The sequence below is a fragment of the Sus scrofa genome, chromosome X (genome assembly GCF_000003025.6).
Source record: "Sus scrofa isolate TJ Tabasco breed Duroc chromosome X, Sscrofa11.1, whole genome shotgun sequence".
Classification (NCBI taxonomy): Eukaryota; Metazoa; Chordata; class Mammalia; order Artiodactyla; family Suidae; genus Sus; species Sus scrofa.
In genome coordinates this window covers 19849152-19865473 of record NC_010461.5, presented here as the reverse complement: position 1 = coordinate 19865473, position 16322 = coordinate 19849152, and the positions used below count along the sequence as shown (strand labels likewise).

The 16322-nt window shown below is 41.1% G+C and overlaps 1 protein-coding gene across 4 annotated transcripts in view; it reads left to right on the top strand.

Moving 5' to 3' along the window:
• ACOT9 (acyl-CoA thioesterase 9) overlaps positions 904–16322 on the top strand; it is a 28897-nt gene continuing 13478 nt past the window's right edge. The window contains exons 1-5 of one of the 4 annotated variants that reach the window (XM_013986010.2): positions 904–927; positions 9376–9470; positions 11191–11236; positions 13532–13702; positions 13961–13998. In XM_013986010.2, the coding sequence (XP_013841464.2) occupies positions 13548–13702; positions 13961–13998 (193 nt within the window). In that variant the 5' untranslated portion in view covers positions 904–927; positions 9376–9470; positions 11191–11236; positions 13532–13547. Of the gene's footprint in view, positions 928–3412; positions 3888–9375; positions 9471–10002; positions 10531–11190; positions 11237–13531; positions 13703–13960; positions 13999–16322 lie in introns of those variants that run through there. The other 3 variants (XM_013986011.2, XM_005673498.3, XM_021080832.1) reach the window with 3 other exon arrangements.

Sequence of the window (16322 nt, the reverse complement as noted above, 5' to 3'; positions counted from 1 at the left end):
CTTGTTCCCTTAAGTTTCACAGCACCGGTTCTTCAGCCCCATCCTGCTGAGCTGGTCTCGGCAGTGAAGTATGTTGACAGTTTTATTCTCTCTACAGTTATGCATCCTGGTGCAGCTGTAATTGTATCGGAGGCACCTGTTGGTTTTCCTTGGGCTGAGGAATGGCAGGGTTGGCTCCTACGCTGGCCCAGCTGAATGGGCTGCCCTGGGGTCTTAAAAGAAATTGTTTCCCAGTTGGGATGGTAGCAGTTGGTGTGGTGTGAAAAAACTGATGCAAAGTGAGTGGGCCAGAGAATGGAGAGAAATAGGATGTAGATCAAGGAGTGACTGGAAGGGAACTGAGTTTGTTAGAGAAAAGTGGATTAAGTGGGAGGGCGGGTGGGTGTGACAAAGTGAGGAATGAGCAGAAGATTAGGCATAGGTAGGAGAGGTGTCCGCTGACATTTTACCTTTTCTTCCCCCCACTTCTTTTTACTGCTGCACCTGCAGCATATGGAAGTTCCCAGGGTCAAATTGGAGCTGCACAGCCACAGCAACACCAGATCTGAGCAGCATCTGTGACCTATGCTGCAGCTTGCAGTAGTGCCAGATCCTTAACACACTGAGGGAAGCCAGGTATCAAACCTCCTTCTTCACGGACACTACGTTGGGTTCTTAATCCACTAAGCCACAATGGGAACTCTGAAAATTTATCTTTTAAGCCCTATTTTATTGAAAGACTCATTTTTATTGAAGATGACACCCTGAAACTAAGATGTCCTATCATGAAGAGAGCCTCTGATCTCATGTCACTAATAGTATGTTGTTTTACAGGTTTGCCATTTTTAAGCAAGAGGAAATTGTTAGAGGAAAAAGAGCATTGCTAAAGACATAAACCTTTCAACACTTGGATTTGATGAGCAGCCATAAAAGTGGAGGTGAGGAAAGGTAGGGAAAGTGATAAAAATTACTGTTGTTTTGAAATCACCTAGTCTGGGTTTTACTTGTGTTGGAGCAAGAGGGTATATTAGGCACTTTTTTTCATTAGTCTTCCAATATTTTCTTTAAGATTTAAGGGGAAAATCGCCTTTCCATTGTTTTCTCTCTCCATCCCAACTTTATTCTAGATTCTTTTGTATAATCTCTATAATCTGGGAAATAAGCTATTTTTTTAAAAAACTGGTTTCTCTATCTTAATGAAATTATAGCATGAATCAGTTTTTTGGAAAGTTGATGGCATAGTTTTTCAAGAACAATTTCTACCTGAATTAAATATTCAAAAAGATCTATGGTTTAGTTGCCCAAGGAAAGATGGTTACTAGATACTTTTCACTCATAATAAATACTAGGTTGAACTGATAATGTATTGTTAGGTTTTGTTATTTGATGTTATTCTTCTACTCATAATTATGACCTTGATAATGCCTTATGTATCTGCTAATGTATGATGAGGTTCCTTTTATTTATTTTTTTTCTTTTTGGCCACCCCCTCAGCACATGGAGGTTCCTGGGCTAGGGACTGAATTGGAGCCAGAGTCAACTTATGCTGCAGCCGTGGCAACTATGGATCCTTAACCCACTGCACCACATCAAGAACTCCTATTTGGCTTTAATGATACATTTGATACCATCTGTTACCCTGAGACCATGTCAGAGTAGAATTCATAGGAAGTATCAGGAAACAATAAGGCGAGGTGGAGAATCTGTTACTTTAAGGACAGTGATAAGGTAACAGGGTGGTATTTTGAGAGTTAATGCCATCAACCTTCTAGTTCCAACTGGTCTCTGGTCCAAGTGCTTGTCAAATTCTTCCACCTGATGAGGGTTTTATTTATTTTTTTACTTTATTTATTTTTTATTTTTGTCTTTTCTAGGGCTGCACCCATGGCACATGGAAGTTCCCAGGCTAGGGGTCGAATCAGAGCTGTAGCCGCTGGCCTATGCCAGAGCCACAGCAATGCCAGATCCGAGCTGCATCTGCAACATACACTACAGCTCACAGCAACGACGGATCCTTAACCCACTGAGCAAGGGCAGGGATCGAACCCACAACCTCATGTTTCCTAGTGGGATTCATTAACCACTGAGCCACGACAGGAACTCCAGATGAGGGTTTTAGTATCTGCAAAACAAATCAAGGACATGGTTCAGGATAGTATCTATAGCTCTTTTTATTACCCCCTCGGGCGCACCTGTAGCATATGGAAGTTCCTGGGCCAAGGTCAAATCTGAGCCGGAGCTGCCACCTATGCCACAGCTGAAGCAAACACGGAATCAGTAACCCACCGCACCAGGCCAGGTATCGAACCTGTGCTGCCACAGAGAAAAGCCGGATCATTAACCCATTTTGCCCCAGCAGGAACTCCTATTTATATCTCTTGAGGAGGAACTAAAGATCCTTGCCTTTGCTTTATGGCTAAACTATTATTATTTGGTCTTGCTTGCTCGTCTTCCTTTGTTTCTGCATTTTCTCACTTCTATGATTAAATTTGCTCCTTGGTATTGGGGAAAGTCTAGGATGCTAAAGCTTTTCTATAAACCAGAGGCAGGGGAAACCGTGTGGGGTGGGGTAGGAACTGTCCCTGGTAAGGCACTATAGGGTCCTGCTCGGTTTCAGTATAGCTGCCACAAAGCAAAACAAAGTCATCACTGAAAAAGGTACAGACAGTATGAACAAAAAGCAAAGTGAGATTCCTGCAGGCCAAAAGGAGAGTCTTCTGGATGTGGGACTGATAAAAGAAGGGAAAGTTAGGTGAAGAGGAAAGAGGAAGCCAAAGATCATGTTTCATTTGTAATTCATGAAGTAATTTTTTTTAAAGCCAGCTTAATTAAAATTCACAATTTTTTTGTAAGCACGGTGTTATCAGAAAAAGCATATAATATCGACCCTGCCTTTTAGGAAATTACCATCTTCCAAGACGTGCATACATACTCTGGAAAGATCCCCTCTCATTACATTATTTTATTTCCTCTTTAGATGGCTTTATCACATTTGAAATTATAATTTGCTAAGGTAAGCCCCCTAACGGTAGAGAGTTTGTCAAATTTGTTGCATGTCCAGAATCTTCAGACAGCGTCCTGCGCACTGCAAACAGCTATTTGAATAAGAATTCGTTGAATGAAATGGAGAATCAGATCATAGGGTAAAATCATCTTAACTCTCTGGCCTTGAATCTCTCCGGGCGGCCCAAGATCTCCAGCTGTCAAACACTAGGGGGCAGACCGAGATTAGAAGAGGAACGTTTTTTCCTTTTCCGTCAGAAATTCTCAGCTTTTGCTTAGGGTAGCATCACCGAGGGCGCCTTTAGACATCCTGAAGACCAGGCCGCACCCCTGACTAAATCAGAATCTCCAGAGGGTGGGGCCCAGGCATTGGTATTTTGGAAAGCTGCCCATTAGATTCCTACGTGCAGCTAAGGGCGGACCTGAGGCCGAGGGGTGGGGGTTAAGGTCTTGTGACCTTCAGCGAAGCCGGAAAACGGTGACAAGCTTTTAAGGACGCGGTCGCACTTCGCCCCTACGTCACGGCCTGGCGGTGCTGCCCGGTGTATTTCATCAACCATGGAGGAGATGGGCCAGTCCCCGAGGTAGCAACATGCCCCGCGATGCTGACCACGGCGGGGAAGCAACAAAGATAAACTCAAGCTTCACGCTCTTGAGCCGGGAGGCAGGCGCAGCGTGGCCCCGCCCCCGAACGAGACCCCGCCCCGGGCAGCGTGGCCGTCCCTCCTCGCCCCCCCATCCCGCGGCCGGGCTGTAAGGGTGCGGTCCTGGGGAGCGAGGTCCGGTCTGGCGCGCGTGCTCTCTCTGTCTCTCCATCTCGAGCTCTCCATTGCCTCAGTTTCCCTCCACCGGCGCGCGGGGCCCAGGTCTCTCTGGCAGAGCGCAATGAGGCGGGCGGCGCTGCGGTAGGTCGCCGGGGGGGCTGGCGGGGAATGGACCGAGAGGCGCCCACGGCAGCCCTCCACGCTGCTAGCTGGCACCGACGGAAGGAGTGGGCCGCGGCGGGCGGGGCTCATGCTTGGGGCTTTGGGGCAGAAAATGGGGCCGGGTGGGGAAGGGCGCCAGCCCACCGCCTACCGGGACCCCGCTGGCTTGGGGAGGGCTACTGCGCTCCTCCCCTTGGCGCTTTGTAGCCCTGAGTTTGATATTAAAAGTGAAGCGGCGCTATAAGGGAGAAAGTTGGTGGTGTTCCCTGACATTTCTTTCTCCTTGCTCTTCGGGGTGTGGTTTAGGGTTAGCGCCTTGTCAGAAAGCTGGTATTTAGAGTTCCACATTACTTTTCCAGCCATCAACCCTCCTCTGGAGAACATTAAAGACTCTTGACCCACGCGGACTCTGACTAAAATGTGTTGTAATGTGGGCAGAGATTGTAGGGCACCTTTTGTGCTCTCAGGGCCTCAGGATTGTGTGCCCTTGGCGCTGACTTTACCCTTGATGAACAGAAAGGACCCTTAAGGCTAGGTGCGGGGAGTGGCTTTGTTTGGGCCCCTTGGACAAAAGAGGATGCTTTTTTCTTTTAAGTCTTTGCCCCAGCTTGCCAGGTGAAGGCCTAGGACTTTGAACTCGGGGCACGTCTTGCTCCCCCTCCCAAGGCCCCTTCATCTGATCACTCCAGCTGTTCCAAATTCTTTCTGTCTGGTTGAGTCCCAGGGGGCTCACCCCTGTTTCAGCTTCTGAATTCATCCCCGTACAGGTAAGCCAGCCCTCTTGGTGTGGCCCACAGTGGTTCCAACCAACAATGTCCCCCATCAGTTCTTTTGGGGGCCCTGGAGCTCTGAGCTCTCTAATTGTCCCTGTGCACCTAGCTGTCAGTTGAAAAAGGCTCCTCCTCCTCTCTCTCACTTACTTTGTTATACTTTTTTTTTTGTGTGTGTTTTAGGGCCGCACCCACAGCATATGGAAGTTCCCAGGCTAGGGGTCAAATTGGAGCTACAGCTGCGGGCCTCCGCCAAAGACAGAGCAATGCAGGATCTGAGCTGAGTCTGCGACCTACACCACAGCTCACAGCAAAGGTGGATACTTAAACCACTGAGCAAGGCCAGGGATGGAACCCGTGTCCTCATGGATTCTAGTCGGGTTGGTTACCGCTGAGCCACTATGGGAACTCCTACTTTGTTACACTATTTGAAGACAGGTTGAAGGTCATTGCAAGAAGGGCCACAGTTGGCTTCAGCTTGCATTGGACATGGCATGACAGGCTTCCACAAGCTCCAGGGGTTTTGACCATGTGCCTTCTCCCAGGAAACCTGTCTTGATTTCCTCTCCCTCAATTTGGAAGTCCTCTGTCTTTGCACTGAACTCCTGTCAGCCTGCCATTCCTTTTTTTGTGAGAACTGTTGAACCTTAAGAAGGTATTCCTTTAGTGTCTAGTGAGAGAAAGAGTACATAAATTAATACAGGCTAAGATGATTAGGTCATTCGACTGGTGGGCAGTCTTTGTAACTTTTTTCCCCCGGCTCACAAAAGAGTTACCTGAATTTTTTTAGTCTCTAAATTGAGGCATTTTCCCAGAGTGGTGGTCATATGAGTGGCATTGCCTGTTGTACTGAAAATTCTTCCCAGACACTCATTGTAAGCTTGGAATCTAGAACAGCTAAGACGCTTTTGTTCATATCTTCAGGTGACTTTTGTGACTCCGTTGGCTAGCCATGGAGAGGTTGGGCTCCTTGGTCTCCTTTTGAAATTGGAAAGGTTCAGTCATGGGGTCCTAGGACCTGACTGTCCTAAAGGCCTCTGGACAGTTTCTTCTAAACATCCAGAGGATTTGTTGTTGGTAAAACTCCTGAGGGCTTTTCAGGGAATAAGCCAGTAACCTTAAGGTCCTGAGGTGTTGGGCAGTGATTAAACCACTCTGCTCCCTCCACTTCAGTGTTTCCTAAATAAAGGGAAGTAGCCTGAGACTGAAAAGAGCAGCTACCCTGCACCTGTGTGCTTGTGTGTGCGTGTGTGTAAGTGTAAGGAGTGGGGGTTGGGGTCACAAGAACTGGGCTCTATCCATTGTGCCAGTTGACTGACAGTGGGAAAGTCATCTAATTCCTTTGGGCCTCAGTTTTTTCAGGAGTTTGGTCTGCCTCAGAATTTTTTAAATCTAGAGGCACATGGGGGTGTCAAAGGGGGTGATCTGTGAATCATCTGAAATAGTATATGCTGTTGGGTGTGTCAATAAAAAAAAATGTATCTATCTCCCACCAAACTACTGGCCATAAGGATCCACCATTTTCATCACATTTTCAGTAGGGACGATACCAAATTGTAGTGAAAAGTTACAATAAGCCGAATGTTCATAGAATAGAAATTTATTATACCCATATAATTAGTATAATCAACAGTTTCTTTTAAAGCATTCAGATTAGGCCTTTGTTTTGCTATAGGGATGTATTCCACTGCTGCAGTTGGATTCATAACCTGCTGCAGCACAGTGGGAACTCCTTTTTTTTATTTTTTGGCATATGGAGTTCCTGTCCCAGGGATCAGATCTGAGCCATAGTTGCAACCTAAGCTGAAGCTGCAGTAACACGGGATCCTTAACCCAGTGTGCCAGGCCAGGGATCGAACCTGTGTCTCAGGGCTCCCAAGATGCTGCCAATTCTCTTGTGGTATGGTGGGAACTCCATCAACTTTTTTTGTTAAGTGAAGATTTTTTTTTTCTTTTTGGCCACACCTGTGACATTCTGAAATTCCCAGGCCACAGATCGAACCTGTGCCACAGTAGTGCCAGTGCTGGATCCTTAACCACTAGGCCACCAGGGAACTCCTTATTTCTAAATTTCTTTTTCTCTTTTTTTTTTCTTTTTGTACTACCCAGTTATGTGGAGGATTTTTTGCCCTTTTTGGAGATTTAAGTTCTGCCAGCATTCAGTAGATGTTCTGTGTGAATCGTTCCACATGTAGATGTGTTTTTTTTTTTTTTTTTTTATGTTTCTGTGGGACAGTGTAAGTGCCACGTCTTACTCCTCTGCCATCTTGGTCTCCTTTCTTTCAATTTTATTAAGGTAGTAAGTGAAGCACAGGGCTGTAGGACCACACTTTTCCATATAATTTGGCCCAAGTGTTTCTTTGTATTTGTCAACTTGCTTTTTTACTATCCCATTTGATTCTCTTTTCAGAGATGGTCTATTATAGTGCCTGGCTTGTGCTTTCCAAATTTCTGGTCCTTACTCTTTGACTTTTAGGGGAGACTTTGGAGAAACATGATCTTCCGGAATAGTAATAGTTATTATTTTTAGAGGGCTTGTCAGTGTACTAGGCATGCTCTCAAAAGTTAAACATGTGCTACTTTCTTTATCCTTATGAAAATCCTATGAGGTAAGTACTATTATCCCCATTCTACACATGAGGAAACTGAAGCTCAGAGAAGTTAGGTAACTTGCCCAATGCCACTCAGCTAACAAGCAGCATCATCAGGCTCTTTACGTCTGCATACTATACTGCTTTTCACTCAGGCAGGATGGGATGGTTTTCGTCACTCTTCAGAAAATGCTGCTTCTTAGGGAATAAAACAAAGATTCTTATATATATGTGTATTTATTTAAATATGTGAGATCAGTTGTATAGATCTTGTCAGTTTGTGGCGAGTATTCGAAGAGTTTAGCCACTGAGTCAGATCTCATTTTTTACATGGAGATCATCTATTGCATCTATTATTGTTGCTAACTAATGCATTGAGTGCATGATTTTTTTGCTCTCTCAGCCAGTAGTGGCATTGAAAAATACTAGCTTTTTTAGTGGGCTTTTAAAAACCTAATATATTCAGTTGCAGAATGCTATTTTCTGAGATGGCAGAATGAAGGACCACATACTGTATTTCCTTCATGGAGTGATTTGAACATACAGAAAATACATGAAATGAAATAGTGAAAAAGAAAAAGTTCAACTCAGGTTCTGAAGAAATGCAAATTAGAAAGTCAAAAACAAGATTGAAAAATTAATCCACATATAAAAGTACAGAAATGGAAAATTCTTGTGAAAAAGTAACCCCCAAATATGTAATAAACCCCAAATAGAGGCTTGTTAGCTGTTTGAAGAATAAACACAAACCCAAAATCCCAAACACTTTAGGAAACCTTCTGGTCTTAGTGGACCAGGGGGCATTCTCTCATAGCTGATGTGATGACTGGCTCACTAAGGGGTTAAATTAGCCATTGAGCATGGGCTCCTACTTACTTGTTCTTTGCAATTAGAATAGTTGGCTTAGTGAAAGGACCAGGATTTGTTCTAGCAGCACAAGGATCAAAACTGCACGTAGGAGTTCCCGTTGTGGCGTAGCGGAAATGAATCCGACTAGGAACCATGAGGTTGTGGGTTTGATCCCTGGCCTCACTCAGTGAGTTAAGGATCTGGCATTGCTGTGAGCTGTGGTGTAGGTTGCAGACATGGCTTGGATCTGGTGTTGCTGTGGCTCTGGCGTAGGCTGGCAGCTACAGCTCCGGTTAGACCGTAGCCTGGGAACCTCCATAGGCCTCGGGTGCAGCCCTAAAATGACAAAAGATAAAAAACCAAAAAACAAAAAAAACCCCACTACATGTAGACTTTACTAAATATTTTTACACAGATACTCTTCTTTATGCTATAATTTAGAAAAGAAATCTATAGAAAATTTGGGCTTTGAAGGAAATTTAAAATATACCTTTCTTCTTTTTTTTGGTTAGTCACCACTGGACCTGGCATTAGGAAGTAAGAATTTACTAGTCACTTGAAGTAGAATGAGAAGCGGTATCTGGGATTCTTGACCTCATCAATGCCTTTCCTTTTTCACCTGGGCTCTCAACAGATCACTTTGTCAGTCCCTTATCCCTGATGTGATTTGTGGTTAGGACTTAATGCTTAAACAAGAGTGAACCAAAATCAACTTATTTTGGGAGAACAGGTTAGGCACAGTTGGGTAAATAACTTTTATTCTATTGAGGAATAGGAAATTTCTGCTAAGTCCAATAAATACTCTCTTTGTGTCTGGAAAGGGTTAATTCTATTTTCAAAGTTTGATTGATGTGTAATTGGGTCTAACTTACTGAGGAAATATCATATGATAATAGCAAAATAAATTGTTCATAATTAGTTTACTCGGCTGTTTACCAAATCGATTCTGGGCTTCTGAAGCTAATAAATTAGAGCAAGAATAAATCCATTAAACCGGTTGATATCTTTTATTTGTTTCGTAAATAGTTACCTAATTGGTCTTTGCTCTCAAGAAATGTTTACTCTCATTGGAAAGATGATTATGGAGCAGCCTCATATGCAAATATACACACACTTGAGAAACAAGTACAGATCCCTACAAGATAATATTTACTAAGGGTGTGGGGTGGCTGGGTGCTCTGGAGGAGACACAGGTGTTTGGGGGTGCCAAGGAAGAAGCCATGGAACCTTCTCTAAGTGTTTCTTCTTGTTTTGTAGGCTTTGTACCTTAAGCAAGGGACTGCTTGCTCCCAGCAGAGGACTGACTCAAGGATCTCAGAATCCCGAGGAGAGAATTTTCCACATTAATGAAGGCAAGCATGGATGTTTACCTTTTCAGCCCATGTGGGGACAAACCCTGTTTTATTTGAGAGGTGTATAGGCAGTTTAGGGGAAATGAGGTATAAATAAAGGTAGATGTTTCATACACTTCTCATTTATAAAATGACCAGGATAGCTTTGGGTAGAAATCACATTCCAGGTTTGATCTTTGGTTCCTTTAGAGCCTTGGGGACTGAGCTCTCTTCAGTTAAATGATTTCTGCTTCCCTTGTGTAGGTAGTAAAGGGGAGGGCATGGAAAAAAGATCCAATTTATAAGCAAGGAACAAGCCCTTGAGTTGTACCAAGTAAATGCTCCCACTCTGGAGTTTTGTTAGAGGGACCCTGTTAATCCATAGTTAATTGAAGTTAATTTCAATTACTAATCTGATAGGCAATCAACGAATGTCTTTGTCATTGCAGAAATATTCATTATAATGAAAATTGTGGCTTATTTAAAGAATCCAAATAAATACGTGTGTGTGTGTGTGTGTGTGTGTGTGTGTGTGTGTGTGTGTGTATGAAATTTGAAATTCTACTCTCTTTCTTGGCCCTCAGCACCCACCTCTCTTCTTATACTGATTACATACTAGTGATGATCATTTTATGTCACCCAGTACCAATTGTCCATGTACTATTTGGATTCAGTCCATTCTTTTATTCAAGGAACTCAGGAGGAAAAGAATCAGCAATAAGACTAATTTACTAATGAAATTTTTGCAGTACTGTATGATTTAATTGTAATTAGAGTTTTCACCTAATTTATGGTATATAACAATTGTTGGATAGAAAAATAAACCACATTTTCATGAAAATTAAAACGCATGTTCATCTAACCATATTCAGTTTTGATAAAATATTTAATTGTTGAAGGACCAAGGATTGCTATGGTTAATTTCCTGCAACTGGAATATAGATTTTAAATGCTAGGAAAAAAACACATGAAGTCAACACATTATTTAAAATCTTATAGATTTACTTTTTAGTATTAACTTACTGCTGCTTATCTGATTTATTTTCCCTTTATCCATGTTCACCTATCCATGTGAATCACGGTATGTGGTAATTAGTATCAACGTTTTTTTAAAAGTGCTTAATTTTTTTTCCTGCACTAATTCAGTCTTGCGCTTTTGGGCAATGAACATTAACTAAAATTAAATTGCTTTCTTTGTCTTTCCTGAATTGCTTCATTTTTGTGGCCTAAACTTTTCTAACAATTAGGGTAGTATAAACATATGAGAAATCAATTAGACTGAGACTCAGATTTTGATATTAGTCTTAGTCCCACTACCTATAAGAAATTAGGTGAGGATTCTGACACTGCTATAGCCCTACCCGATGTATCCAGTGGTTGACACAAAGATATTCGTTTCTGCATTGAGACAATAGTTGTTTTAAGTCTTTGAGAATCAGAGACCTGATCCCTTCCCTGGGCTGTTTGTTTGTGGCATTAAATGGAAATCCAGGAGTTCCCTGGTGGCTCATCGGGTTAAAGATTAAGCATTGTCACTACTGTGACTTGGGTTCAGTCCCTGGCTTGGGAACTTCTGCATGCCATGGACATGACCAAAAAAAAGAAATAAAATTATTTTTTTTTAAAAAGGAAATTTGTGGATCTTTAAAGCTTTTGAGTGCATGAATTGCTTGAGCTCATTGCCATAATCCAGTTCTCATATTCTTTGTTTCCTGGAATGACCTCTTTATTTTTCTTTCAGTTCGAGCTAAGTTGCTGGAAATAGTAGGAGTGTCCACAAACTGGAGGTATGCACTCTGCTCATTAGTTCTTCCATCCCTGAAGTGGTGTGCTAGGCTATATTTAGGCTCAGTTGATGGTGCCATTGTGTGGAATTCAGGGAACCCTTTGTTCAGAAATGGGTTGAGAGGTTTTTACTTGGAGGAAAAAATCAGCACTCCAACATATTCATCAACCAATGCATTTCTGTCATAAAATCATGTGATTTACAAGAACCTAACATTTTTCAAAGTGTGTTCAGGTGTATCACCTCACTGATTCTTGGTGAAGCTTTTGACATGTTTATGGCATATGTTCCTACTCCTTTTTTGAATATGATGAGATTGAAATTCAGACCTTGAGCAATTAAGTACCAGGGTTTGAGACTTGAACCCGAGTTTCCTGGTTTTTCCATTTCATGCAGCCTGACTACTTTATTGCTTTTTGTCAGTTCACAGTTAACCAGATCTCCCATACAGTCTCTCTCTTTCTCTCAGTTATTTCCTTCTTGTAAAATAGAAGAATATCCCTCTTGGTGCAGAGAATTTTGAGGCTAAAATGAGATAAAAGAAAAAGCACAATAACAACAATAATCTATTATTGACATAAAAATTATCTAACTTCTTTTTATCTCTTTATGTGAAAAATTTCAATTTATTGGAAAGTCAAAAAAAATGAATATGTATGTTCCCACTCTGAATTAGATGCTTTTGAACAGTTTTCCAGATTTGCCGGTATACATATACTGGCAGAACTATATAGGTATCATGACACTTCAGCTCCACTTATATTCCAGTACATCTCTAATTAATAAATATATTTTCCTCTGCAACAAATTCAGCTGCTATGTGCCTCCAAGAAGATGTTCTTTTACATACTGAAATTGGCAGTAATTCCCTAATAATACATTATTCATCCACATTCAGAATTCCTCACCTGTTCCCCAAATAGCTTTTATAGCTTTTTTTAAAAAATAAAGATCCAATAAAAGATTGCATATTCCATTTGGTATTTATGATTCTTTTGTCTCTCCTAATCTAGAATAATAGATACTTCTAATTCCTTTTTTTTCCCCATGAGCCTGATTTTTAAAGAGGCCATGCCAAATGTCTTTTTGAATGTTCCACATTCCAGATTTACCTGGTGCCATTTATTTGGTCTTTGTCTTTTTTTTTTAGGGCCACATCCGTGGCATATGGAGGTTCCCAGGCTAGGGGTTCAATTGGAGCTGCAGCTGCCGGCCTACACACCACAGTCACAGCAACACGGGATCCAAGCCACATCTGCGACCTACACCACAGCTCATGGCAACACTGGATCCTTAACCCACTGAGCAAGGCCAGGGATCGAACCTGCATCCTTATGGATACTAGTTGATTCATTTCTGCTGAGCCACAATGGGAACTCCTACCTGGTACCATTTACCTTGATCCTCTCTTCCCTATATTTTGGTAGGCTACAGCTTTCTGGCAATACTTCATAAGTAAAGCTCACAGAGACGGCTTAATTAATGATGCTGTCAACATTTTAGTTTGCTCTTCTCCTGTCTCTCTCTTCTCTTCTGTCTTAATCATCTCTTCTTTTTCTTTCCTTTCTGTCTTCCTCTCATGTTCTTTTCCTTTTTATCTTTTGCTCTGCCCTCCATAGTTCTTTTGGATACACCCCATTTTTCCTCCTCTGTCTCTCTTTCCTAAAATTGAAGGCAGAGAGAGAGAGAGAGAGAGCGCTGGGGCACAGAGAATATGAGACTTGTCAAGGTGAGAAATGGGACTCTTGAGTTCAGTGGCCATGTTGTTCTTTATATACACTATTATATCCATTTCTGTATTTTTAACTTGATTTCAAAGATTCTATTCTTTGAATACACTTTTTTTTTTTTTTTTTTTTTTTTTGCTTTTTAGGGCCCCACCCATGGCATATCGAGGTTCCCAGGCTAGGGGTCAAATCAGAGCTGTAGCAGCAGGCCTATGCCAGAGCCACAGCAACACCAGATCCTTAACCTCATGGTTCCTAGTCAGATTCATTTCTGCTGTGCCACAATGGGAACTCCTGAATACATATTTTGATGAGGGTAGATATATAGTTCTTTTGGGTATATCTCTATCATTTATGAGTATGTTTTTCTTATCTCCTAGCCTAAGAAATTTTAATTGAAATTTTTAATTTCACCAAGTGGCATGTGGGAAGGGAGGGAAGGAAAGGGAGACAAGGTAGGTCCAGACCTGCTCTTTCCTCCTTTGATGGCGTCTCACTGGCCTTTTGTCACTGGAGTCATGGGACAGCACTGTCCTCAGTTTCATGAAGCTTGTATCCTTTCTTCTCAGAGACCATGTGAAAGCAATGGAGGAACGAAAATTACTGAGTAGTTTTCTGGCTGAGTCACAAAAAGCACTGCCATCTAGGAGAATGAAAGACAGTTATACCGAAGTTCTCTTGCCTTTGGGCAGTCAGCCTGAATTGCGAGAGAAATATTTGACTGTTCAAAACACCGTAAGGTAACAGCACCATTTTTGTTTGTGTCATTTTAAAAAATTTTATTTCTTTTCTTTATTATAACTTTGGGATATAATTCACACATCATACTGTTCACTTATTTAAAGCGTGTGATGTTTTGGTTTTTAGTATATTCAGAGTTGTGCAGCCATCACCATAATCACTTTTTAGTAAGTGTTATTTATCACCCCACAGTGTGTTATTTTTTAAAATGATATCATCATGATTTTCATTTCATCACAGTTTTCTTTAATTCACAGGTTTGGCAGGATTCTTGAGGATCTTGACAGCTTAGGAGGTACTGATACTATTTTAGTATTTTTAAATACGTACTTACAGCAATATTTTGAATCCTTGGGCTAGAAGTGATCTTTTTATTCTTTAACTTGCACAAATGAAGATATTCTTTATTATTACTATTATTGTTATTTTTTGTATTTCCCTAATACAATTGTATTTCCCTAATACAATTTTTTTTCTATTGTACAGCATGGTGACCCAGTTACACATACATGTACACATTCTGTTTTCACACATTATTGTGCTCCATCAGAAGTGACCAGACATAGTTCCCAGTGCTACACAGCAGGATCTCATTGCTGATCCATTCCAAAGGCAATAGTTTGTATCTATTAACCCCAAGCTCCCCAACCACCCCACTCCCTCCCCCTCCCCCTCCCCCTTGGCAACCACAAGTCTATTCTCCAAGTCCATGATTTTCTTTTCTGTGGAGATGTTCATTTGTGCTTTCTATTAGATTCCAGATATAAGTGATATCATATGGTATTTGTCTTTCTCTTTCTAACTTGCCAAATGAAGATATTCTAAAAGTAGAAAAAGAAGGACATCTATTACTTCTGAATTATCATTACTATTTAATTAAATTTACCAGAGTTGGAGAGTATAAAGAATTGTTCTTCCCTGGATCATGTGAGAGGATGTTGCTGATATGGTGCACATCACCCCCAAATATTTTCCCATGTACTTCCTACAAACAAGGACAGTGTCCTCATAGCCAAAATACAGCCTTCAAAATCAAGAAATTAACTTAGACAGTCTAGTCTTCAGACTCCATTCAGCTTTGTCAGAAGTCTTTTATAGCAGAATTTTCCAGTTCTGAATCACATACTGCATTTAGTTGTGTCAGGGATAGTTCCTCAGTCTTTCCCTGACTTTCATGACCTTGACACTTTGGAAGGTTATGGGCCCATTCTTTGGTGGAATTTCTCTCAGTTTGGGTTTTTTTTAATGTTTTATTGGAAAAGAGTTGACTTACAAAGTTGTTTTAATTTCAGTTGTATAGCAAAGTTAATAAGGTATACATATATCCATTCATTTCTAGATTCTTCTCCCAAATAGATTATTACACAGTATTGAGAAAATCTCCCTGTGCTAGGCAGTAGGTCCTTGTTACCCATCTGTTTTATATATAGTAGTGTGTATATATCTATCCCAACCCCCTAATTTATTCCCCCCATGTTTCCCCTTTGATGACCATAAATTTGGTTTCTAAGTCTTTGAGTCTGTTTTTGTTTTATAAATTCTGTTGTTTCATTTCTATTAGATTACATGTATTAGTGATCTCATATGATATTTTTCTTTTTTTTTTAATATTTTTTAATTTTCCCACTGTACAGCAAGGAGGTCAGGTTATCCTTACATATATACATTACAATTACATTTTTTCCCCCACCCTTTCTTCTGTTGCAACATGATCATATGATATTTTTCTTTCTCTTTCTGACTTCATTTAGTATGATAATTTCTAGATCCATCCATGTTGCTGCAAATGGCATTATTTCATGTTTTTTTATGGCTGAGTAATATTCCATTGTGTATGTGTACCACATCTTTGTCCAGTCCTCTGTTGATGGGCATTTAGTTTGCTCCCATGTCTTGGCTATTGGAAATAGTGCTGCAGTGAACACTGGGATGCATGTATCCTTTTGAATTATGTTTTTCTCCAGATATATGCCCAGGAGTGGGATTCCTAGATCATGTGGTAGTTCTATATTTAGTTTTCTGAGGAACTCCATACTGTTTTCCATAGTGGTTGTACTAATTTACATTCCTACCAACAGTGTAGGAGGGTTCCTTTTTCTCCACACCCTCTCCAGCATTTATTGTTTGTGAACTTTTTGATGAGGGCCTTTCTGACTGGTGTGAGGTGTTTGGGTTTGTTTGATGCTTCCCCAGTATTAGTTTCAGGACTTGCATCTTTGGCAGGAGTGTCACAGAAGGGATGCTGTGTTTTTGTTGCATATTATCAAGTGCTGCATAATTCTAATTTGTCCCATCACCGTGATGTTAACTTTGATTCCTTGATGGTGGTGGTGTCTGCCAGGCCTCTTTGCTGTAAAGTTATTCTTTTCCTCATTGTAATTGATAAATACCTTGTAGGGAGGTACCTTGAGGCTTTGTAGATATCCCATTCCTCATCAGACTTTTATCAATTGTTTTAAAATCAGTATGGACTCAGGGATTCCTCTTTTACTCAATGGATTATAATACATTTCTATCATCTATTTTTATGCTCAAACTGTCCCAGAACTGTTTCAATTCTTTCATTCTGGCTTCTGCATTTGTTTTTTTGGATATGTCCCCATCATTCTTTGAGCACTT